Raw genomic sequence first — 25,051 nt, forward strand, 5'->3', positions numbered from 1 at the left:
GTCCTATGACTAAGGAGGACAAAAAGGAACAGGGCCTCTGGCTCAGTCTCTAAATTTATGGCAGTGGGGTTTTATGGGTTAGGAGTGAGGGAGGAGCTACCCAAACGTATGCGGCCATGGAGTCCATCAGGAAAGGAAAATTACGGTAAGTATTTGATAGGAAATTTTCTGGTTTTTTTTGTTTTTTTTTTTTAATTCTGTCACCAGTCAGTATCCCTGATCACCTCCACACCGTACTGCACTGGTGACAGTATGTGAAAAATAATTGTTTCCAAAAAAAGTGAGCAAAAAATTAAAACTTCAACAGAACTCACCATGCCTTTTACTAAATACCTTGGACTGTCTACTTTCAAAAAAGGGCAATTTGGATGGTATTGGTACTGTCCTGGCCTCCTCAAGAAATTAGACAGTCAGAATTGATCAATTTTCAAATTTATATATATATATATATATATATATATATATATATATACACACCATAGTTTGTAGACTCTAACTTTCAAACAGATTAAATAATATACACTGATTTGGGCTATTTTTACTAAAGAAATGTGGCAGACTACATTTTGGCCTAAATTTATGAAGAAAGTTTATTTGTTAGCAAAATTTTATAACAGAAACTACTAATTACTTTTTTTTTCAAAACATTCAGCATTTTTTCATCTATATAAACAATAAAAAAAACCCAGTGGTGATTAAATGCCACCAAAAGAAAGCTCTATTTGGGTGAAAAAATTATATAAATTTCATTTGAGTACAGTGTTGCATGACCGAGCAAATGGCAATTAAAGTAGCATAGTGCTGAATGTCAAAAAATGCCCCGGTCATAAAGGGGGTAAAACCTTCTGGAGGTCAAGTGAATAAACATATTGTATTCCTCTTTTTCAACAGTGATTTATCAATTTTCACCTGCCATAAATCAGCAAAAGTTGGAACCCGTTTGGTTTTTGATCAGAATGGAAAAATTGTCCAGAAATCTCCTCTCCCTCGACAGCAGGGGACTACAGTCACTATACAACAGCTTTTCTATACCCTGCCAGTGCGCCACAAAGAATTTCAGCGGAACATTAAAAAGGTATGTGGTTCTGAAATTCCACCCTCTAAAGAAAGGAAAATCCATAGGATAGTGTAACCACCAAGAACGAACAATATAAGTATATCCTAGAATATTTGCTAAACAGGACTGTATATCAGTTTAGTAATATGCTTGCTAGGAGCATGAAAGCATACCCCAGGACCATAAAGAGAAAGTGCTCTGTCTGTCTCTTTGGCTGTAGACTTTGATCAGTGTTAGACAAGTTATGGAGAGGTGCAATGTTTGTTCGGAGAGGGCTGCCTGTTCCAGAGAGACCATTTATTATTGTAGCTGTTTAGCAATCGTTATTTCTAAATCACTTGGACACAAAGGGGTTTATTTTTTAAAGCTGGAGAGTGCAAAATGAGGCTCACGTCTGCATAGAATCAGCTTGCAGGTCTTATTGCTAAAGCGTAACCACTTCAATACAGGGCACTTATACACCTTCCTGCCCAGACCAATTTTCAGCTTTCAGCGCTGTCACAGTTTGAATGACAATTGCGCGGTCATCCATCACCGTACCCAAACTAAATTTTTATCATTTTGTTCCCACAAATATAGCTTTCTTTTGGTGGTATTTGATCACCTCTGCGGTTTTTATTTTTTGCGAAACAAATAAAAAAAAGCGGAAAATTTTGAAAAAAGTAAGTTTTGCTTTTGTTTCTGTTAAAAAATGTTGTAAATAATTAATTAAGTTTTCTCTTTCACTGATGGGCACTGATAAGGCGGCACTGACAGGCACTGACAAGGCGGCACCAATGAGGTGGCACCAATGAGCGGGCACTGATGATGGGCACTGATATGCAGCACTGATGGGCATTGATAGGCGGCACTGATGTGCACTCATGGGTGGCACTGATAGGCGACACTGGTCACTGAAAGGCTGCAAAGATGGGTTCTTATGGGTGGCACTGTTGGGCACTGATAGGCAGCACTGCTGGGCACTGATAGGCGGCACTGATAGGCAGCACTGATGTGCACTGATACGTGGCACTGATGGGCACTGATACGCGGGACTGATATGTGGCACTGATAGGTATCCCTGGTGGCACTGGAAGTGGTAGGCATTGTGAGTGGGCACTGATTGGCAGCTGCCTGGGCACAGATTAGTATTTCCCTGGGGGTCTAGGGGGCATATTGCCTGGTGGTCCAGTGTGGATGGCTTCCCTGGTGGTCCTGGGCGGCTTCCCTGGTGGTCCTGGTTGGGATCCGAGGGGGGGGCTGTGCTGATAAACAATCAGCACAGATCCCACCTGTCAGGAGAGCAGCCGATCGGCTCTCCTCTACTCGCGTCTGTCAGACGCGAGTGAGGAAAAGCCGATCGCCGGCTCTTCCTATTTACATCGTGATCAGCCGTGATTGGACACGGCTGATCACTTGGTAAAGAGTATCCGTCAGAGACTCTTTACCTTGATCTGCCATTTCTAAGTGCCGGTTCACACAGGGGCAACACGACTTGCAGGTCGACTCACCGAGGCGACCTGCACACGACTTCAGCAGCGACTTGCAAAACGACTTCTGTATAGAAGTCAATGCAAGTCGCCTGAAGTCGCCCCAAAAATACTACAGGAACCTTTTTCTAAGTCGGCGCGACTTGCGTCCTATTAGAACGGTTCCGTAGTACAAAACGGGACGCGGCTTGTCAGGCGGCTAAGTCGCCTGACAAGTCGCCCCTGTGTGAACCGGGGCTAAATCTTATCAGATCACTACTTTGCTCAATCACAGTACATTCCTATGGGAATTCATAGGTCTTCCAGCATTTTTAAGACCTTAAAAAGGAAAGCTCATGCATAAAACCAGATTTATGCTGCATTTGGCTCAGTTTATCACATTCTGAAAAATGAAAATACATTTAAAAGTTTTAAATTCCAATGAAAATGTGTAGGAAAGGAATGTGAAAAAACATACTAATGTCATATTGTTATAAAAAAAAAACCTGTTCAAGAACATCAAAGAATCATACCAAAACTACGTAGTCATAAGTATGCATGTGACCTTATGGTTGTCTCAAAATTCATACTCCTCCTCTTTCTCTTTTAAGGAGTATGCAAAAATGGTACAAGTTTTACAAGCATACTGTATTATTTCAACTGGTGTTCGTATAAACTGCACAAATCAGGTAGGCCAAGGGAAGAGAGTGCCTGTGGTGTGTTCTAGTGGTACATCAAGCAGCATGAAAGAAAACATTGGAGCTGTGTTTGGACAGAAACAGGTAATATTCTCTAAAAGCAGTCTTTTACATTTCTTTATCTAACATGTATCGCTAAACACTTGACCACCTGTTGCCAGCTTGTTTAAACTTCACACTTGCTTCCTGTAAAAGTAAAATATAATCTTCCAATTTTATATGAATAAACAAGGCTCTAAAAATGGATCTGACTGAATATAATCAAGGGTGGTGTGTGTGAGTTAAATATTCCTCAGTTTCTTTTTTTTTTTTTTCTTCTGTTCACTGTTCTCCCTTAAAGTAAGCTACCTCGGAGAGACGCATGGGTGCTACTACCAATGATGGCCTCTTTTTCTGAAAATGCTAGTTGTCTGGCTTGGATTGCTGCAATACTTTGACTCCCTGACCCAGAACAATAATACCTGTAATAACTCCCCCTCCCTGTTTTTCCCCTCTATTACTTCTTGTCCTATTTATCTTTCCATCCTTTTCTATTTTTATTTCTATATACATATTTCTCTGAGCTGTTTTATTTCTTTGTAATAAAAATTCCTTCTTGATCCCCCAAGGATCAAAAATCTCTTCTGTCATTACCTATAACATTTTAATCCCTTCATGAACAAGGTAAAACAAATCCTAAGGCCAGTGCCTTGAAACCAGTATAGCAACTTTGTCATGTGTTAGTAAAACTGTACATATCCTCAGAACTACTTAGTGCATCCAAGTAAACTCTACCTTGTTTTTTCATTAAACAGTAGGCCTTCATTTAATGGTAAATGTTAATTGATTAATTGATTTCTCTATGATCAAAGGAAAGTGGCCCAAAATAGTAAAAAAAAGTCTTTAAATTTAGCTTTATATTTCTTGCCATTACCATGACCTACCACCAAAGCAGCAAGTGTGTGTGTGTGTATATGTATGTATTTGTGTGTGTATATATATATATATATATATATATATAATTTTCTACCCAAAACACACTCTAACTGATACTAAATAAGAAATGTTATGTTTTTTTTTTAAATCTTACCTGAAATATAATGACCATGCCTTTTGACCCTGGCACTGACCTACAGTGGATATAAAACGTCTACACGCCCCTGTTAAAATGTCAAGTTTATGTGATGTAAAAAAATGTGACAAAGATAAATCCTTTCAGAACTTTCTCCATTCTTCTAATGTGACCTATAAACTGCACTGTATAACTGTAAACTGTATAAACTGTCTATTAGCATGGTACATCTTGACTTGGCAATATTTGCCCACTCTTCTTTGCAAAAACACTCCAAATCTGTCAGATTGTGAGGGCATCTCCTGTGCACAGCCCTCTTCAGATCACTCCACAGTTTTTCAATCAGATTCAGGTCTGGGCTCTGACTGGGCCATTCCAAAACTTTATTCTTCTTCTGGTGAAGCCATTCCTTTGTTGATTTGGATGTATGCTTTGGGTCGTTGTCATGCTGAAAGATGAAGTTCCTCTTCATGTTCAGCTTTCTAGAAGCCTGAAGGTTTTGTGCCAATATTGACTGGTATTTGGAACTGTTCATAATTGAGTCTACCTTGACGAAAATGAGAATCGCAATATTTTTTTTTTTTTAACTTAAAAGATAGATCACGATTCTCACAGTGTAACATCATCTTTCACATTAAACCAAAAAAATTGGGCTAACTTTCTGTTTCGTTTTTTTTTGTTCATTGAAGTGTATTTTTCCCAAAAAATTGCGTTTGAAAGACCACTGTGCAAATACAGTGTGACATAAAATATTGCAACAATCGCCATTTTATTCCCTAGGGCCTCTGCTAAAAAAATATATTTAATGTTTGGGGGTTCCAAGTAATTTTCTAGCTTAAAAATCTGATTTTAACTGTAAGAAACAAGTGTCAGAAAAAGGTTTAGACTTTAAGTGGTTACGCCTCCTGCATATTCACACAGAAGTTTTATCCCTTTGATTTAAGCAAGAAGAGTTACAATGTTGTTAAAAACTTGGCAGACTGCCCGGTTTGGCAGACTGCCAGAGTGAGCAGAGAACTCTCTATACTTGTTACATGAAAGAATCGGGAAACACTGCAATACAGATCGTCAGAGGGGGTGAATCGAGATCGCAATCTTTTAACGATTAATTGTGCATGCTTTTGGGAGACTTCAAATGTGTTTTTGCAAAATTTAGCCAGGCTTGGATGCTTTTCTTTGTAAGAAAAGGCTTACGTATTGCCACTCTACCCCATAGCCCAGCCATATGAAGAATACAGGAGATTGTTGTCACGTGTACCAAACAGCCAGTACTTGCCAGATAATCCTGCAGCTCCTTTAATGTTTCTGTAGGCCTCTTGGAAGCCTTCCTGTTTTCTCCTCATCTTTTCATTTAATTTTGTAGGGACGTTCTTGGTAATGTCACTGCTGTGCCATATTTGCTCTATTGTCTTCATTGTGTTTCATGGTATAGCTAATGCCTTGGAAATTCTTTTGTAGCCTTCTCCTGACTGATACTTTTTAACAATGAGATCCCTCTGATGCTTTGGAAGCTCTCTGCGGACCATGGCTTTTGCTGTGCGATGCAACTAAAAAAATGTCAGGAAAGACCTACTAGAACAGCTGAACTTTATTAGGAGTTAATCGGAGGCACTTTAAACGATGACTAGGGCTGCAACTAACAATTATTTTCATAATTGATTAGTTGGCCGATTTATTGCTTCGAATAATCGTATAATAACCTTAAAAAAAGTGTGGTGTATAATTTAGTTAATATATAAAGTTTAAAAAAAGGCAATTTATTTCTAAATTTCAATATGCAGTGGTAAATATAAATAACAAACTATATGGTTAAGGAGCAAAATCTCCTATCCACCTAGAGAATAACAGACAGAAGAGATATACTGTATATACTGTTAGAGGTTGAATCTGGTAAATATCATCAGACTCAGAGATTGTTATTTTTTCTTTTAAATAAAAAATTATTAAAGACTGTTTTGCCAATTTTCAGACAGAATCATTATATATTATGTATGACAGACTTCCTTGTCATAGGCAGGTGGCTTGATAAAAGCTTCCTTTTGCACTGTTTTAGCATGGATATCACATGTTTTTTGTGTCACAGCTTTTCCTCATAGGAATAATATTTCTTCATTACTTACTAGTAGCGCGGTATATGCACCTTTTACAACACTTGATAAAAGCTACCTGCACCTGCTGTCACATATGCTGGCCATACAAAAACAATGTCTTCCTTCAAAAAAAATTTCATTTTAACCACTTCAGCCCCGGAAGGATTTACCCCCCTTAATGACCAGGCCATTTTTTTTTGCGATATGACACTCCATCGATTTAACTGACAATTGCACGGTCATGCGAGATGTACACAAACAAAATGTATGTCCTTTTTTTTCCCACAAATAGAGCTTTCTTTTGGTGGTATTTGATCACCTCTGCGGTTTTTATTTTTTGCACTATAAGCAAAAAAAGACCAACAATTTTGAAAAAAAAAAAAAAAACAATATTTTTTCCTTTTTGCTATAATAAATATCCCAAAAATTAAAAAAAAAAAAAACACATTTCTTCATCAGTTTAGGCCAATATGTATTCTACATTGCAGCGGACAGATCAGACACTTTTGACACTTTTTTTTGGGACCAGTGATTACTGTATAAATTACACTGACAGGGAAGGGGTTAACACTAGGGGGCGATCAAGGGGTTAAGTGCTCCCTAGGGAGGTGTTTCTAACTGTTGGGGAAAGGACTGACTGGAGGAGGAGAGAGATTGCTGTTCCTGATCACTAGGAACAGACAATCTCTCTCTATTTCTCTGTCAGAACGGGAATCTGTTTGTTTACATTGACAGATCCCCGTTCTGGCTCTCTGTGGAGTGATCGCGGGTGGCCGGCGGACATCGCAGCCTCCGGCCACACGCATCGGCTCTGGCGTAGCACTGCGGACGCACACTTGCTATTGCTCTTAAAGCGGCCGACGTACACCTACGGCGAATTTGCGCAGCTGTGCCAACCTGCCACAGTTTATTGATGTCGGCTGGTCAGGCAAGCGGTTAAGAATGTTCGTTAGATTTTCGAATCGTTAGTGGCGTCAAATCGACTTTTTTGTTTTTAACCACAGTGACGGGAAAATTTGAAGGAGCATAAAAAACTTTTTTGGTCAAATGAATTTTCAGAGTGTGTGTGGTTTTTCGTTCAGAAATTTTCAAACGATATTCTTTCATTCAGCAAATGTACAAAGTTTTTTTGTATGAATATTCTCGTCTGAAAATCGATATGTGTATAGCCAGCATAAGGCTCGGGTCACACCTATGCAGTTTGCTTTTGATCTGTTTCTAGAAAAAGGAGGACTATATCCAGAGTGATTCTTCAAAGAGAAACAGCCGGTATTATCAAAAATACAATTTATTTATTTGAAAAAAGCCACACAGAACAATTAAGATAAATAGAACCTCCACCACATTTATAAATAAAATTTGACAATGTTGTCAAGACTCGGGTACCACAGACAATCAACCTTGACACTCATACAGTAACTAGATAAAGTGGGCCAGCTCCAGTTTGGAATAAATGCACAGTACTGACAGTGGCTGTCCGCTCAGTGAATAGTCTGTATGATGTCTCCTCTAAAGGGTATTGGCAATTTCACATTAGTATACAGAGTGTCATCCAATCATTGACATCCATAGCTTTACTAAGAAAGATGATGAACGCCCTCTAGCGATCCATTTCATCAACTTCCACAGGGGTGACCCCAAGGAACTTTTGGTTAAAGGCATTTATAGAATGAAGCTGCCCCAGAGGAGAGGAAACTTCTACAAAATTTTATTTCAGAAATAAAAAATGTGGATTTTTAATTAAAATACCTTGCAGCCACAGGGGCTGAACACAGAGTGTAATCTTTCAGTCTTTTTGGAACCATAGACCCTATTTAACAGTTTTCTGGATGGCTCTTTTGGTATAAGTCCCTAGTCTAATTCTATCGACTAAGGCTTGTGGTACATTTTGAGATTTTTTTTCCTAAAGGTGGTGGTAGGGGTGCGTGTTGAATTTTCTGGGGGCTTATCTCGGGGGATTATTTCACTTGCATCATAGAGATATTTGATGGTTTTTGTTGCAGCTATTTTTTTATTTTTTTCTGTGTTGCACTTTAGCGTGGTATAAACCTGTTTTCTACCATTATCTTGTTGTGATATCGCTATACCTGCTGCTGGAATATTTTCTGTATATATACAGTCTTAGTATTTTCTCTAGTCACTTAGGGTTAACTCTCACTTTTTCTAATTTAGTTTTTAAGCACACCATACCTTTAGTCACTTAAGGGTTGGTAGTGACTTTTGACGATGGATGTTTTTGAGTATCGATCCTCACGGGTCATTAAAAAAGATGGAGTTTTTGAGGCTAACAGTGAACCAGAGGGTGATTTGGGAGATCTCTTTATGAGATTAAAAAACTTAATAGTCTCAGAGATACCCCACCCAATGGGATATAACCTTTCTAGAGCAATATGTTGCAGACTCCATGGTCCCTAGAACCCTAAGGTGGGACGTGAGTCCCCAAAAAGGCGAGTTGGAACTAGAAGACTGGTTCAAGTACTTCAATGTAGCAGAAGTTAAATTCCTGGAATTTTTAATCCAAAGGAAGAATAGTAAACTAGCACGTTTGGATGGAGAGATTAAGCTTATTAAAGATAAGCTTACCTCCCATACTAATATTGAGGAATATAGAGAACATTCTGTTAACCTTAAAAAAACTGCTTAAAAAGGAAGAAATCGAACAAAAAAAGAAAGAAAATTAACAGGGATGTTGGTGACTATAAGAATGAATTAGTCTTCGATTGGCAGAGTAAAATCTTAGCTAATGAAGCTGAGCCTACAGTCCATCCTGATGTGCCCCCTCCCCCTCGCCGCGTAGTTACAAATCAAACAGAGAGGACAGGTAGTCATCCATATAGACCTTTACCTACCCAAAGTCAGTATCCCATGAGTTCTAGACAAGTTTCTTATCGGTCACCTGAAAAACACTATAAACCACCTCCGTCTAGACCTAAGACACCAGGTTACCCACCTAAAGGTTTCCCCCATAAATCCCCCAACCAGAAATCAAAGAACGGAAAACCCTCTAATTATACTCAAACAATATGGTCCCCCTAGAGGAGCTTATATGGATGACCATCATCCAAACTATTACGGCCCACCTAGAAAAGTGTATGGAGATGATCAACATTCCAACTATACTGTTCCCACTCAAAACAGATTTCAACCTCTAAGAGATGTAGATCACTATTATGACAATCATGATCACACAAATGGGGAGGACCAATACACTTAATACTGCACTCCGAATAGAGGAATACGAACGGATAGGCCTCCTTGGTACCAAACACCCCACTCACAGAGAGGGGAATCCGACTGAAGATTTGCTAAATGTAACCCGCCGTGATGGGTGAAAGTTGGATTCTCTGTTAATTCAGCAAAATCTTGCGGCGAGGACAAGGTAAGGGAAGAAGACCTAGATATTAAAAACATCTATGCATTTTCTTTCATTTAAGGAAAATATGTTGTCATGCCTTAAACTCTCCACTAGATGGAGTCTATGCACATACCTTACTCTGTTGTCTCACTGTTTGCTCAGTTCCGTGTCTGGCTGCTCAGCGTGTGGAAGGAGATTTTTGCAAGGTAAAAAATCTGCAAAAAATGTCTTTTTATTCTTCCCCTGACGGGACCAGGGGGTTAGGGGGACAGCAGCGCTGCACCTCACTTACATTACCCCCCCGCCGTGGGGGATGCGGAAGGTCTCGCTGTTTTACCGCTGAAGTCTGTTACTGTGGCTATATTTTTTCACATGTCTGTTCCTCACTGCAGGAGGCTCTGTCGCACCCCCCCCCCCATGTTGGGTCTGGGACCTGAAAAACGCTGCGCTCATGCGCCGGAAACAATCTAAATATAAAAAGGGGCGGAATTTTTTCCGGAGGGCCTAACACAGGTGCCGTGAAACGTCCACGAGGACGCACGGCAGGCTAATAGCAGATAAATACAGCTGTGTCAGTCTCTCCTCTGCTGATGAGGAGGAAACAAGCTGCCTGCACACAGGGACACACGAGCCGTGGGACACGTATGGGTTGCAAAACTGGAATTCCTGATACAGGAAGAACACTCTTTTTCCAGCACTAGGCTGAACTTTATAGCACCTTTAAAAAGTCATGACTATTTTCAGAGATTTAGTGGTCTAATGCGGTTTAATGTGTATAGCGCCTCTGTTTTTGTACTTAGGACTATGCCTGCCAAAAGAGTAAAGGTTTCACCCCCAGGCATTGGGATTTCCAGTTGTATTTCCATGCTGTCCTCCTCGCCTGAATTACCAATTATGGCAACTCGGGGTGAGCCATTGGAGCAAATTGATGGTGCAGCTGCCTCTCACATCTCAGCACCTGTATACGTGACTAAAGATGCCCTTTCCAACTCCCTTCAGGATCTGGAAGAAAGATTAGCGGCTTTAATCGCATCCTCCAGTCAAATGGATAGGAAGCGTACTAGGTCCCCCTCCCCCAGCTTCAGTCTTGCAAGGGGAACAGTGGGCACACAATGAGATTATACCCTCAATCGATCAGGAAGAGAAACAAACTGATGATTCTTCTGCTGAGGAAGCAATGGTAGATGAACCTTTTTCAGCTTCTCAATCCGAAACATTACTGATACAATCTCTTACAGAAATGGTTTGTTCCACTTTCATGCTGCCTCTAACAGAGGCTCATGAAACTCTGCTTCTTCCTTAGGTTCTTTAAAACCTTCCCATCCTTTGCCTGCGTTTCCTGCACATGCATTACTTGAACAGCTTATTTTTTCGGAAAGGGATAAACCAGATAAACATTTTCTCCCTCCTAAGAGGTTTTCAATTCTCTGTCCTCTCAAGGAGAAGTTCTCCAAAAGATGGAAATTACCAGCAATTGAGGCTGCAATTTCCAATGTGAATAATAAATTAACTTGCCTTGTAGACAATGCACAGATGCTTAAGGATCCAACCGATAAGAAGTTGGAATTCCTGCTAAAATCTGCTTTTTCCATAGCAAGTGCCGTCACGCAGCCCGCCGTCGCTGCGATAGGCATCTGCCAATCCCTAAAGGACCAATTTAAACAGGCCCATAGAGAGCTTCCTACACAACAAGCTCAGGATTTGGCTAAACTACCTAAGGCATTATGTTTTGCCATAGATGCCATTAAAGAGACTATTCACCAGGAATCCCGCCTTACGCTTATGCTTGTACATATGCGCAGAATCCTGTGGTTGAAAAATTGGTCAGCTGAAACACCATGTAAAAACCTCCTAACTGGGTTCCCCTTTCATGGGGAGCGACTGTTTAGAGAGGACATGGATAAATATATCAAGACAATTTCTGCTGGGAAAAGTACTTTTTTACCAGTCAAAAGAAAATATAATTGCCCTTCATTTAAACAGGCTCTTCCCCCTGCGCCAGAGGCTTACGTCTCTAGACAGTGGCGACGGCCTTTGCCGTCAGACTCTAGAGGAAAACCTCAGGGTCAGACCCAGGCTCAAAAGAAGCCCTGGGGTAGGAAATTTGCAAAACAGAATCCTAAAGCCTCATCATGAAGAGGCAGCCCCCTCACCAAGGTGGAGGGAAGACTTCTGCAATTTTCAGAAGTCTGGAAAAAGGAAATTCGGGACAGATGGGTCATCTCCACGGTAACGCTGCGGTATATGCTGAAATTTCGGTACTTTCCACCATCTCGTTTCCTGATATCAAGCGTTCCCAAAGATCCAGAGGAAAAACAATCTGTTTCAGGCACTAGACCGATTAATATCTCAAGGGGTGATCATACAGATACCCACAAAAGAGCAAGGTCGGGGGTTTTATTCAAATGTTTTTATGGTACCAAAACCAAATGGAGACGTCAGACCCGTTCTAGATCTAAGAAAGCTAAATCGATTCCTGAAGATCCGCTCCTTTCACATGGAGACAGGTCGGTAGTTTCTATCCTTCTTCTAGAAAGAGAACTTCTGGCATCAATCGACATCAGGGATGCATATCTGCTTGTCCCTATATTTCCTGCTCATCAATAGTTTCTGAGGTTCGAGTTAGAACAGCAGCATTTCCAGTTTGTAGAGCTGGCCCACCTCTAGCCAGGTTAAGGGCACAGGGCATAACAGACGTAGCGTGCCTAGACGATCCATTAGTTATAGATCAATCGATGACTCGTTTGGACCAAAGCGTACGCACAACAACCAACTATCTGAAAAGTTTGGGTTGGATTCTCAACCTAGAGAAATCTTCCTTAAAAATCTTCCGCTAAAGAGGCTGGAGTACTTGGGTCTGATCAAAGACAAAGCCCAGGAAAGGGTGTTCTTGCCTCAAGCAAAAATCAATTCCATAAGAATGCGGCTGTCCCCAAGAGTGGCCCAAAGCCTCACTTGGTGGTCATTAACCCAGAATCTGCTGAAAGGAAAATCCTTCAGACCATTCATCTGGAAATTGGTAACGATGGATGCCAGCCTTTCAGGCTGGGGAGCAGTACTAGAAAAGACAACTGTCCAAGGACAGTGGTCAAGAACCGAAAGAATCTTGCCCATCAATATCCTAGAGATTCGGGCAGTACGTCTGGCTGTAAAGGCCTGGACTTTCAGTCCTAGAGATTCGGGCAGTACGTCTGGCTCTAAAGGCCTGGACTTTCAGGTTACGGGATTGTCCTGTCAGGATTCAATCCGACAATGCTACAGCTGTGGCCTTTATCAATCACCAAGGGGGCACCAAAAGTCTCTCAGCACAGAGAGAGGTTAACCATATTCTAACTTGGGCAGAAAGGAATGTTCCATGCCTTTCTGCAATCTTCATTCCGGGAGTAGAGAATTGGTAGGCGGACTACTTAAGTCGCCAGTAGTTATTCTCAGGGGAATGGTCTCTTCACCCCGACCCCGGGCTGTTTGTCAAAGATGGGGGACTCTGGGCGTGGATCTTCTAGTACCCAGGTTCAACACGAAGTTGGTCAACTTTGTGACCAGAACAAGGGATCCATTCGCATGCGGAACGGATGTGTTAGTGATCCCATGGTATCAGTTTTCACTGATCCCTATTCAGTTGCTGCCTCGACTTCTTTGCAGGATCAAGCTGGAAAGAAAGCCGATAATTCTGGTGGCACCAGCATGGCCCAGAAGGTCATGGCACACAGAAATCGTAAAGATGGCAGTGGAGGGCCCATGGTCCCTCCCACTACGGCCAGATCTGCTCTCTCAGGGACCGATATTCCATCCTTCCTTACGATCTCTAAATTTAACGGCTTGGCTATTGAAACCCACATTCTAAAGGGCATTTATCTCTACCCTGATTAATGCTAGGAAGCCAGCTTCCTGATCTATATATTAGAGTCTGGAAGGCATAAGTAATATTAAAGGCCAAGTCTCAGCTTTATCGGTCTTATTTCAAAGACCACTTGCTACTCATTCTTAGTCCGGGGCTTTATACAAGGGGTGACGTGGCTTAATCTGCCCGTCAAACCTCCCTTGAACCCTTGGGACATGAACTTAGTTTTGTCTGTGTTACAAAAACAGCCGTTTGAACCAAGACAACAGATTCCCCTATCTTATTAGTCTCTTTATTTTTTGCGCTATAAACAAAAATAGCGACAATTAAAAAAAAAAAAAACACAATATTTTGTACTTTTTTGCTATAATAAATATCCCCAATTTTTTTTTTTTTTTTTTTAAACAAGCAAATTTTTTCCTCAGTTTAGGTCGATATGTATTCTTCTACATATTTTTGGTAATAAAAAGCGCAATAAGCGTATATAGATTGGTTTGCGCATAAGTTATAGCATCTACAAAATAGGGGATATATTTATGGCATTTTTATTTATTTATTTTACTAGTAATGGTGGCGATCTGCGATTTTTATCAGGACTGCGACATTATGGCGGACACATCGAACACTTTTGACACATTTCTGGGACGATTGACAATTATACAGAGATCAGTGCTATAAACATGCACTGATTTAATGTGTAAATGTCACTGGCAGGGAAGGGGTTAACACTAGGGGGCGATCAAGGGGTTAACTGTGCTCTCTAGTGTGTTTTCTAACTGTGGGGGGAGAGGACTGACTATAGGAGATGACAGATCGTGGTTCCTTGCTATTAGGAACTCACGATCTGCCTCTCCTACTCACAGAACGGGGATTTGTGTTTACACATACACATCCCTGTTCTGCCTCTCGTGCCTGCAGGTGGCTGGTGGTCATGAGCATCGGCACCCCTGCAGTGCCACAGGAGCGCCTGCTATCCCGCTCAAAGGAGCCGACGTACAGCTACGACGGCTCGCCGTATAATGACAGCGGCTGGTCGGCAAGCAGTTAAGAGTCTCAAAGGTAGTATGAGCTTCAGCGGACCACTGGAATTTGATGCCTTGCCTGATTAGTTGCCTGATTAGTTGCCTGATTAGTTGCATGATAGGGGAGATGATAGCGGAAAATCCCCTAATGAATTTTCGGTAAAAATTTGCAAATCCCACAAAGGGCTGAACATCCTTCTTATCTGCGGGAGCTGGCCAGTCTAGAATGGCAGCAACCTTTTGGGATCTATCTTCACACCTTCATTGGATATATTTAGTCCCAGGAATTGAATACTTTGGTGTTCAAATTCACATTTCACGGGCTTGGCATATAGGCCATGCTCCCGAAGCCAGCCCAAAACGATCTTTACGTGTCTGCGATGATTGTCCAGGGATGAAGAAAAGATTAATATACCGTCCAGAAAGACTATGACAAACAGATCCAAAAAGTCACGGAAGGCATCGTTAATGAAGTGCTGGAATGTAGCAGGGGCATTGCATAATCCAAAAGACATCACGAGATTTTCAAAATGCCCGAATCAGGTGTGGAAAGCTGTCTTCCAATCTTCCCCCTCCCTTATGCGAACCAGATTATAGGCACCTCGGAGATCTAGCTTTGTGAAAATTGTTACAGCTACAAGCCTTTGGAATAATTAGGGCACCAAGGGGAGAGGATAGCGGTTCTTGATAGTGATTTTATTGAGTTCCCGATAATCCACACAGGGCTGTAGTGAATGATCTTTCTTCTCTACAAAGAAGATGCCAGCTCCAGCCGGGGAAGTAGAGGGGCGAATGAAACCCTTCTTTAAAGGGGTTGTAAACCCTCAAGGTTTTTCACCTTAATACATTCTATGCATTAAGGTGAAAAATCTTCTGTCTCTCAGCAGCCCCCCCCCCCCCCCCCCCCGAGCCCCCGTTATACTTACCTGAACCCTGTGTTTCCCATGACAGGAACGAGCACACAAGCTCCGGCCGGTGTCTCTTGTCCTGATTGGATAGATTGATAGCAGCGCAGACATTGGCTCCCGCTGCTGTCAATCAAATCCAATGACGCGTGGGGGGGCAGGGCCGTGTCCTGCAAAAGCAGGACACGGGAGCGCGCCCGCAGGGGTGTCCCAAAGGAGAACGCTTCTCCAGGGTATTTGAGAAGAGTAGGAACTGCACAGCGGAGGTAAGTAGGACATGTTTGTGGTTTTTTTTTTTTTTTTAAACCTGAACCTTTACAACCCTTTTTAAGTTGTCATTGAGATAGTCTTTTAATGCCACAAGCTCTAGCTCAGTTAACCTCTTCCTGTCCGCGCTATAGCCGAATGACGACTACAGTGCGGACCTACTTTGCCGGGAGGCCGTCAATAGACGTCCTCCCCTTTCCTCGCTCCCCGCGCGGCCCCTGTGATCACCGAGTCAATGAGACTCGGGTGATCACAGATCGGCCCCTTATCACATGATCAGCTGTCAGCCAATGACAGCTGATCATGTGATATAAACAGAAGCTTGGTAATTTTTTTTTTTTTTCTCCTCACAAAAAAAAAAGCTGATCGCCGGCTTCTATTGAAGGGACATTGGTCCCAAAGAGGAAGAGGCATAGCTGCCGCATCTGTGCCAACCCGTAACGCCTGCCAGTGCCATGAATCGGTGCCCACCAGTTAATATCTGTGCCACCAATCAGTGCTGCCTATCAGTGTCACCAGTGCCCATCAGTGTCACCTATCAATGCCCATCTGTGCCACCTTTTAGTGCCCACCAGTGCTGCCTTATCAGTGCCCATCCGTGCCGCATATTAGTGCCCATCAGTGCACATCAATGAAGGAGAGAAATTACCTGTTTGCAAAATTTTATAACAAAATATAAAACCGTTTTGTTTTTGTTTTCAAAATTTTCGGTCTTTTTTCATTTTTTTAACAAAAAATAAAAAATCCAGGGGTGATCAAATACCACCAAAAGAAATCTCTATTTGTGGGAGAAAAATGATAAAAATTTAATTTGGGTACAGTGTTACATGACCGCGCAATTGTTATTCAAAGAGTGAGAGCAATGAAAGCTGAAAATTGGTCTGGTCAGGGGGGAGGAATTTTAAGTGCCCAGAAAGCGAGTGGTTAAAGGAAAAATTCTTCCAAAAGGAAAAATTCTTCCAAAAGGAAAAATTCTTCCAAAAGGAAAAATTCTTCCAAAAGGAACTTCGGCCCCGGGAAGAAGTTCTATTGGGCAGTCATAGGGCTGTTGAGGGGGGGGTGTCTCCGCTCCATTTTTGCTAAACGCATCCAAGAACTCGTATACTGCTGGTACAGATTGTTAAACTTCAGAATCAGAGTCCAGCCATAGCAGGGACACTGAATCATGTGAGCTTGCTGATAAGCAGTGCTGGAGGCAGTAGGGAGAGTAAAACTCAATTTACCCTGTGGCCCAATTGATATGCGGATTATGGGCTTGGAGCCATGGCATGCCAAGGATTACTAGAAACAGAGGTGAAGCAATGGCACCCAAGCGTAGCAGTTCTTGGGGATTTTTGGCAATGGTGGCAGATAATTGAACTGTCTCTTGTGTGACTGGCCCGGACTTGATAATGGATCCCATCAGCCAGATGTACTGAAAGCCCCTGGCCTTGGGTTGCAATGGGATCTGATGTTCTGTAGCAAAGGATAAGTCCATAAAGCAGCTGCAGGCCCCGGGATTGATTATGGCGGAAACTGGAATAGTCTTTCCTGGCAGCTGCAACAGAATGGGAAGAGCAAGATGAGATCAGCTGCCTGGAAAGACTGGTGTAAGGTCAGAAGACATTGAGAGACACTTCTGGAATTGGGCCGGGCATGATCTCACATAGTGTCCAGGTTCCCCGCAGTATAGGCAGAGGTTCTTCTGGCGCCGGCATTGGCGCTCTTTAGCAGTGAGTGAAGGGCGGAGCTAGGACATGGAATTGAAGAAAGTGGCCAGGTCTTTTAGAGCTGCGACCCTTTGTTCCAGTAGATGGTGAGCCCAGGATTGTGGCTCACCCTGCAGCAGGGAAATGACAAAGCCAACCTTGGTAGGTTCCAGGGAGAAGGTGCGTGGCTGCAAAGAAAAATGGTGTTCGCAAGTGTTCACAAGCATTGCCAAGTGCTCTGAATGTATTGCATTCTACGGAAAATCTTTCAGGGGTTGGAACCCTGGGTTCAGGGGGTAGCACCATTACTGAGGTCCCTGAGCAGCAGAAGAAGACAGAGCCTGCACACGTCCTTCCAAACGTGAGGCCTGATAGATGTTGGCAAAGTCCATCCATATGAGACTCAGATTTGGACATGGCTGTCTGGTACTGTCACGTACCTGGTAGTAGAGTCTGTTATGCAGAGGAAGGCCTCTCTTACACCTCTGACTCAAGGCCCCTGATAGAGCAGACAGGAGGCGCGGGAGTGCAGAGTTGCACGAGTGCCTGGCACAGTTGCTAGCAGTGAAGCTGAACCAGAACTGAAGGCAGAGCTGTGGAGGAACACCGACACAGCAGGACGACCAGGAACAGCTGACCGGCTGGAGACTGGAGAAGGCTGGTACTTGGGTGCCACTGACTGGAGCGTAGGTAGGACAGCCACTGTCAGTATTGTGCATTTAGGGCCAGTTAACACTGCAGCATGGTGCAAGTTTGCATGTGATTCGCACCCTACTGCAGTGCAAATCGCATACGAAGTCCGTGCGATGCAAATTCAGCCATACAGATTGTATGGCTGAATTTGCATCGCATTCAGACCAAACTCGCACAGGACCCTTTTTTTGGTCTGCAGCAGAATCGGAACACCCATGCGATCCGATTCCTGTCCGAATTTGCAGATCGCACTGCAATATGCAAACTGATTTGAGGGTGTCATTAACTTTTAATTAACATTCCCAGCAGTTCACATAGGGCAGTGTGAAGTGCCGCCGGGAGACATGCGATGCGGGAACCCACAGTGGATTTGCAGGGTTGCTACATCGCGACAGTGTGAACTGGCCCACTTTATCTAGTTACTGTATGATTGTCACGGTTCATTGTCTGTGGTAGCTACCTGTGTCTTGACAACGTTGTCAAATTTTATTTATGAATGTGGTGGAGGTTCTATTTATCATAATTGTTCTATGTGGAATTTTTCAAATAAAGAAATTGTATTTTTGATAATACCGGCTGTTTTTCCTTGAAGAATCATCACTTTGGACATAGTCCTCCTTTTTCTATATTTTGTTTTTGATTGGACAACACACCTTGTCTCCCTCTTGAAGTACTTGAGGTGACGTTACTTATTACTTGGTTGAGGAATTGTAATCTATATTCTTCTTCTCCCCAGTAATTTTACTACTCAGGTGTAGCTGTAGTGACTGTTTTATTTTTGTTATGTGTTTTGATCCGTTTTTGCACTGCTTTTTGCTTTGCCTTTTGTGTTTTTGCACATGCGGTTTTGCTGTGATTTGCATTTATTATGCTTTTTTTTTTTTGGCCAATTTGTCGGGCAGATCAAAAAAAGGAAATTGCGGCAAAAACGTACTACATGCTTTTCTGCAGCTTTTCCATTGAAGTCTATTGAACGAAAAAAGCAAAAAAAGCATTGTTTTGCGTTTAGAAAAAAGTTGACCCTTTCCAAATACGCAGCGGCTGAAAGAAGCATAGATGGTGAATGTATGTAAACCATGTGCAATGAACTGTAGTGCGTTTCTGCAAAAAGCACCAAAAATGCATAGGTGTGAACCAGGCCTAAGGCGTTTAGTAGCAGCAGCATGCTTTTTTTTTTTTTTTTTTTTTGTATCATCTGTCATAATGGGGTTAAAGAAACTAAAATTAGCCCTTTATAGTACAAAAAGAGCAGATAATCGCTTTTACCTATTTTGTTACATTATAGCCTTTAGTTCAATGTTTTTTTAAATCTGAATTATATGTGATGGATCAGAACACAACAGTCTAAGTTGGTGAAGTAAAATTAAAAAAATATATACATAAAACTATTTTTCAGAAATAAAAAACTGATAATTGGCACGTGCGTATGTATTCACCCCCTTTGAAGCCCATAAAAAGCTCTGGTGCAACCAATTGCCTTCAAAAGTCACAAAATTAGTGAAATGATGTCCACCTGTGTGCAATCTAAGTGTCACATGATCTGTCATTACATATACACACCTTTTTAGAAAGGCCCCAGAGAATGCAACACCTAAGCAAGAGGCACCACTAACCAAACACTGCCATGAAGACCAAGGAACTCTCCAAACAAGTAAGGGACAATGTTGTTGAGAAGTACAAGTCAAGGTTAGGTTATAAAAAAATATCCAAATCTTTGATGATCTCTAGGAGCACCATCAAATCTATCATAACCAAATGGAAAGAACAGGGCACAACAGCAAACCTGCCACGAGACGGCCGCACACCAAAACTCACAGCCTGGGCAAGGAGGGCATTAATCAGAGAGGCAGCACAGAGACCTAATGTAACCCTGGAGGAGCTGCAGAGTTCCACAGCAGAGACTGGAGTATCTGTACATAGGATGAAAATAAGCCGTACGCTCCATAGAGTTGGGCTTTATGGCAGAATGGCCTAGAAGAAAGCCATTACTTTCCGCAAAAAACAAATTGGCACATTTTGAGTTTGCGAAAAGACATGTGGGAGGCTCCCAAAATGTATGGAGGAAGGTGCTCTGGTCTGATGAGACTAAAATTTAACTTTTTGGTCATCAAAGAAAACGCTATGCCTGGCACAAACCCAACACATCACATCACACAAAGAACACCATCCCCACAGTGAAACATGGTGGTGGCAGCATCATGCTGTGGGGATGTTTTTCAGCAGTCAGGACTGGGAAACTGGTCGGAGTTGAGGGAAAGATGGATGGTGCTAAATACAGGGATATTCTTGAGCAAAACCTGTACCACTCTGTGGCTAGGACGGAGGTTCACCTTCCAGCAGGACAATGACCCCAAACACACTGCTAAAACTACACTTGAGTGGTTTAAGGGGAAACATCTAAATGTGTTGGAATGGCCTAGTCAAAGCCCAGACCTCAAACCAATAGCAAATCTGTGGTCAGACTTAAAGATTTCTGTTCACAAGCGCAAACCATCCAACTTGAAGGAGCTGTAGCAGTTTTGCAAGGAGGAATGGGCAAAACTCCCAGTGGTAACATGTGGCAAGCTCATAGAGACTTATCCAAGGCGACTTGGAGCTGTGATAGCTGTAAAAGGTGGCTCTACAAAGTATTGACTTTAGGGGGGTGAATAGTTATGCACATTGACTTTTTCTGTTATTTTGTTGTTTGCTTCACAGTAAAAAAAAAAAAAAAATCTTCAGAGTTGTGGGCATGATTTTTAAATTAAATGATGCAAATCCTCAAACAATCCATGTTAATTCCAGGTTGTGAGGCAACAAAACACTCTTGCAAGGCACTGTGTGTGTGTGTGTGTGTATGTGTGTATATATATATATATATATATATATATATATATATATATATATAAAATAAAAAATATATATATATATTATATAGGATATGGGCATTTTTAACTTGGAGTCAGACATGAAGCTATATAAAGGATGGAAGGGAGATATAAATCTTTTATATTAACTGCTTCCTGACCAACTGCCGTCATTATACTGCGGCAGGTTGGCTCCTCTGGGCAAGCCGTCTTAGTTGTACGTCGGCTGCTTTAAGACCACTAGGGGGCACGATGACCGCCGGGTATCCACGATTGCTCCTGAGAGAGACAGAACAGAAGTCTGACTGTAAACAGACAGATCTCTGTTCTGTCAGGGGAGAGGAGACATATCTGTTGTTCATACTATGTATGAGCAACGATCGGTCTCCTCCTCCAGGCAGTCCCATCCCCTACAGTTAGAATCACTCTCTAGGACACACATTTAACCCCTTAATCACCCCCTAGTGTTAACCCCTTCCCTGCCAATGACATTTATACAGTAATCAGTGTCTATATTTATCTCTAATCGCTGTATAGATGTCAGTGGTCCCAAAAAAGTGACAAAAGTTTCCGATCTGTCCACCGCAATGTCGCAGTCCTGATAAAAAATCTCCGCCATTGCTAGTAAAAAAAAATAATAATAAAAATGCCATAAATATGTCCCCTATTTTGTAGACGCTATAACTTTAGCGCAAACCAATCAATATACACTTGTTGTGATTATTTTTTTATTTTTTTTTTTTACCAAAAATATGTAGAAGAATACATAATGGCCTAAACTGAGGAAGATTTTTTTTTTTTCAATTTGGGGGATATTTATTATAGCAAAAAGTAAAAAATATTGTTTTTTTTGTTTTTTTTTCAAAATTGTCACTCTTTTTTTTTGTTTATAGCGCAAAAAATAAAAATCACAGGGGTGATCAAATACTACCAAAAGCTGTATTTGTGGGGGAAAAAAAGATGTCAATTTTTGACCATGCAATTGTCAGTTAAAACGACGCAGTGCCGAATCGCAAAAAATGGCCTGGTCATTAAGGGGTCAAATATTCCGGGACTGAAGTGGTTAAAGTAGTACTTAAAGCTGAGACTTTTGTTTTCATGGATATGATTATTTTAAATATAATGCACAATAGGGGTGAAAGTGTAATTTTAAATGTAATTGTAATGCCTTATATTACCTCCAGGTTATCAGCCTCCACCTTCTCTGGGTTCAGATGCTGATCTTCCCTGCACAGTGTCTTTAACCACTTCAGCTCCAGCTTATTCCAATAAGTGTATGTTGATTAGTTTGCGCAAAAGTTTTATAGCGTCCAAAAACTATGGGATAGATTTAGGGACTTTTTTATTTTCTTTTACGGTTTTTACTAGTAATGGCGGCAATCTGCGGTTTTTAGTGGAACTGCGACATTGCAGCGTACAAATTGGACACTAAGTGACACTTTTTAGGGACCAATGACACCAATACAGTGATAAGTGCTAAAAAAAAATGTACTGATCAATGTATAAATGACACTGGCAGAGAAGGGGTTAACACCAGGGGCAATTGAGGGGTTAAGTGTGTGCCTGGGAGGTGTTTTCTAACTGTGGTGGGGGGTGGGGGGTGGACAGACTGGAGGAAAATAGAGAAATAGAGAAAATAAAGATCTCTCCTTTGCTCCCTGACAGATCAGCGGTTTGCCTTGTTTACATAGGCACATCACTGATCCGTATCTCCACAGAACATCAGCGGGTCATGGCTGCAGGCACGCCCCCCTGCACTACATCACAAACAGGTATGTGATTTTGCACAGCCAGGCGGTCCTGCCACGGTATATGTATGGTGGGAGGTCCAGAAGCGGTTAAAGTGATTTTTTTTTTTTTTTAAACAACAAACATGTTATGCTTACCTGCTCTGTGTAATGGTTTTGCACAGAGCAGCCCTGATTCTCCTCTTCTGGGGTTCCCCGCCAATGCTTCTGGTGGCTCCTGCCTTCAGAGTGTCCCAATAGTAAGCTGTAAAGTATAGTATAGAGCTCCCCTATAGCAAGGTAAAAAAAACTTCTACTTTTAGAACCACTCACTTCCTGGCATTGCTCCTCACACATTCACAAGTTCTCAGGCACTCACTGACATGTATGGATGGTGTACTGAGCTGTATGTGTGCTGCACTGTATTTCCTGCTATGTACACAAATAATGCGTTCTGTATGCAGGCCAACTAATCGATTATGAAAATAGTTGACCACTATTTTCATAATCGATTAGTTGACGATTAATCGATTTGTTGTTTCAGCCTTAGTGTGTACTGACTCCTATTTAACATGAGTTTGAATGTGATTGCTTAATTCTGAACACAGCTACATCCCCATTTATAAGAGGGTGTGCACACTTATGCAACCACATTATTTTAGTTTTTTCATTTTTACCCCCTAAAAGATTTCAGTTTGTTTTTCAATTCAGTTGTACAGTTTATAGGTCACATTAAAGGTGGAAAAAGTTCTGAAATGATTTATCTTGCCAAAATTTTTTTTACATCACAGAAACCTGACATTTTAACAGGAGTGTGTAGACTTTTTATATCCACTGTAGCTCAAACCTTGATCTAGCTATTTTATCTTTGCTTTATTTTACACAGCTTTTTTGTTTAAAATCTTCTCCTCTGGCAAAAAGAAAAAGATACAATCTTTTTATCCATTCAAGAGGTGAAAGGATACAGGGGCATTCTGTTCTTTGACTGATCACTGTTAAAGCCAATCACAGGCTATCACAGCAAACATGTGATCGAAAACTGGTCCTCCAGGCTCATGATCATTAGTGTGAGACCTGGAGCTGTCAGTTATGCCGCGTACACATGACCGGACATTACGGCAGACTTTGCCCGGCGGACTTTTCGACTGACTTTATGACGGACTTTCCGAATGAACAGACTTGCCTACACACAATCCACCAAAGTCCGATGGATTCGTATGTGATGACGTACGACCGGACTAAAACAAGGAAGTTCATAGCCAATAGCTGCCCTAGCATGGCTTTTTGTCCGTCGAACTAGCATACAGACGAGCAGACTTTTCGACCGGACTCGATTTCGACGGATTGATTTAAAACATGTTTCAAATCTAAGTCCGTCCAACTTTTGAGAAAACAAAGTCTGCTGGAGCCCACACACGATCGAATTGTCCGACGAAATCCCGTCCGCCGGGCAAAGTCTGCCGTAAAGTCCGCTCGTGTGTACGCGGCATAAGACAGCTGGGTCTCTGTGCTAGTCACACTCCCAGCCCAAACACGGGTATGCATGTATGTGGCGCCGTGGAAGAAGACCCACTTTAGTGAGGCCACATATGTGCGCATGCTCAAGTAATATCCACTGTATTGTAATTTTGTTAGCTGTTTACTAACCGCATTTTATAAACAAGCAAAATGAAGTCCATGTTGTTGTGAAGATGATAAAATGACACACAAAAAATGATCAGCCTGTAGTTATATTTTTTCTCCTTTTTGTAGTTGCAGAGTTTGATTCCTTTTATTCAGCTACCGCTAAGTGAAAGTGTTTGTGAAGAGTATGGACTAAAACATACAGAGATACCTGATGGTTTCTACAAGTGAGTTTAGTCAAATTGGTGACCCAATTTAAAGCAGTTTTATTATCTTTTCACGGATTAAATTATACAAGTGAAAGTGATCAATTTAAAGCTCATCTAAACCCTAAAACAAAAATGTAATATAGTGCAGCTTACCGGTCCTTCGATGTGGTGGCTGCATTTGTTTCCTTTTTTCAGTTATTGTTTTACCTGTTGATCCTGCCAGTAACACACTTGCCCTACTAGAGTAACTCACTCACTGCACTATTTTTTTTTTCATTGCAGCTCTGTTGTCATCCTAGGCTGCTCTTCCAATTTAGACGTTAGACACCTTCCCTCACCTTTTCTCCATTTCATAGGGAGTTGGTGTCCTGTAGTTCACAGAAAATTGTGGAGGAGGCTAAGACTGTTTAGTATTTCAGTTCAGTGCCTGATATTTTTCTTGCAGAAAATGTACTTGGCCTATTGCTGCCTCATATCTAAGGACATGTCTGCTACAATTTAATAAATGTTTATTCTTGGGTTGATAGGTAT

General features: G+C 41.7%; 1 protein-coding gene across 2 annotated transcripts in view; it reads left to right on the top strand.

Annotated features, from left to right (window-relative positions):
* PMS2 (PMS1 homolog 2, mismatch repair system component) overlaps positions 1-25,051 on the top strand; it is a 134,644-nt gene that overhangs the window by 31,174 nt on the left and 78,419 nt on the right. For both annotated transcript variants that reach the window (XM_073591014.1, XM_073591015.1), the window contains exons 5-7: positions 892-1,075; positions 3,117-3,287; positions 24,441-24,538. In XM_073591014.1, coding sequence (XP_073447115.1) covers positions 892-1,075; positions 3,117-3,287; positions 24,441-24,538 — 453 coding nt within the window. The remainder of the gene's footprint in view (positions 1-891; positions 1,076-3,116; positions 3,288-24,440; positions 24,539-25,051) is intronic.

This window comes from Aquarana catesbeiana, linkage group LG06 (genome assembly GCF_042186555.1).
Source record: "Aquarana catesbeiana isolate 2022-GZ linkage group LG06, ASM4218655v1, whole genome shotgun sequence".
Taxonomy (NCBI): domain Eukaryota; kingdom Metazoa; phylum Chordata; class Amphibia; order Anura; family Ranidae; genus Aquarana; species Aquarana catesbeiana.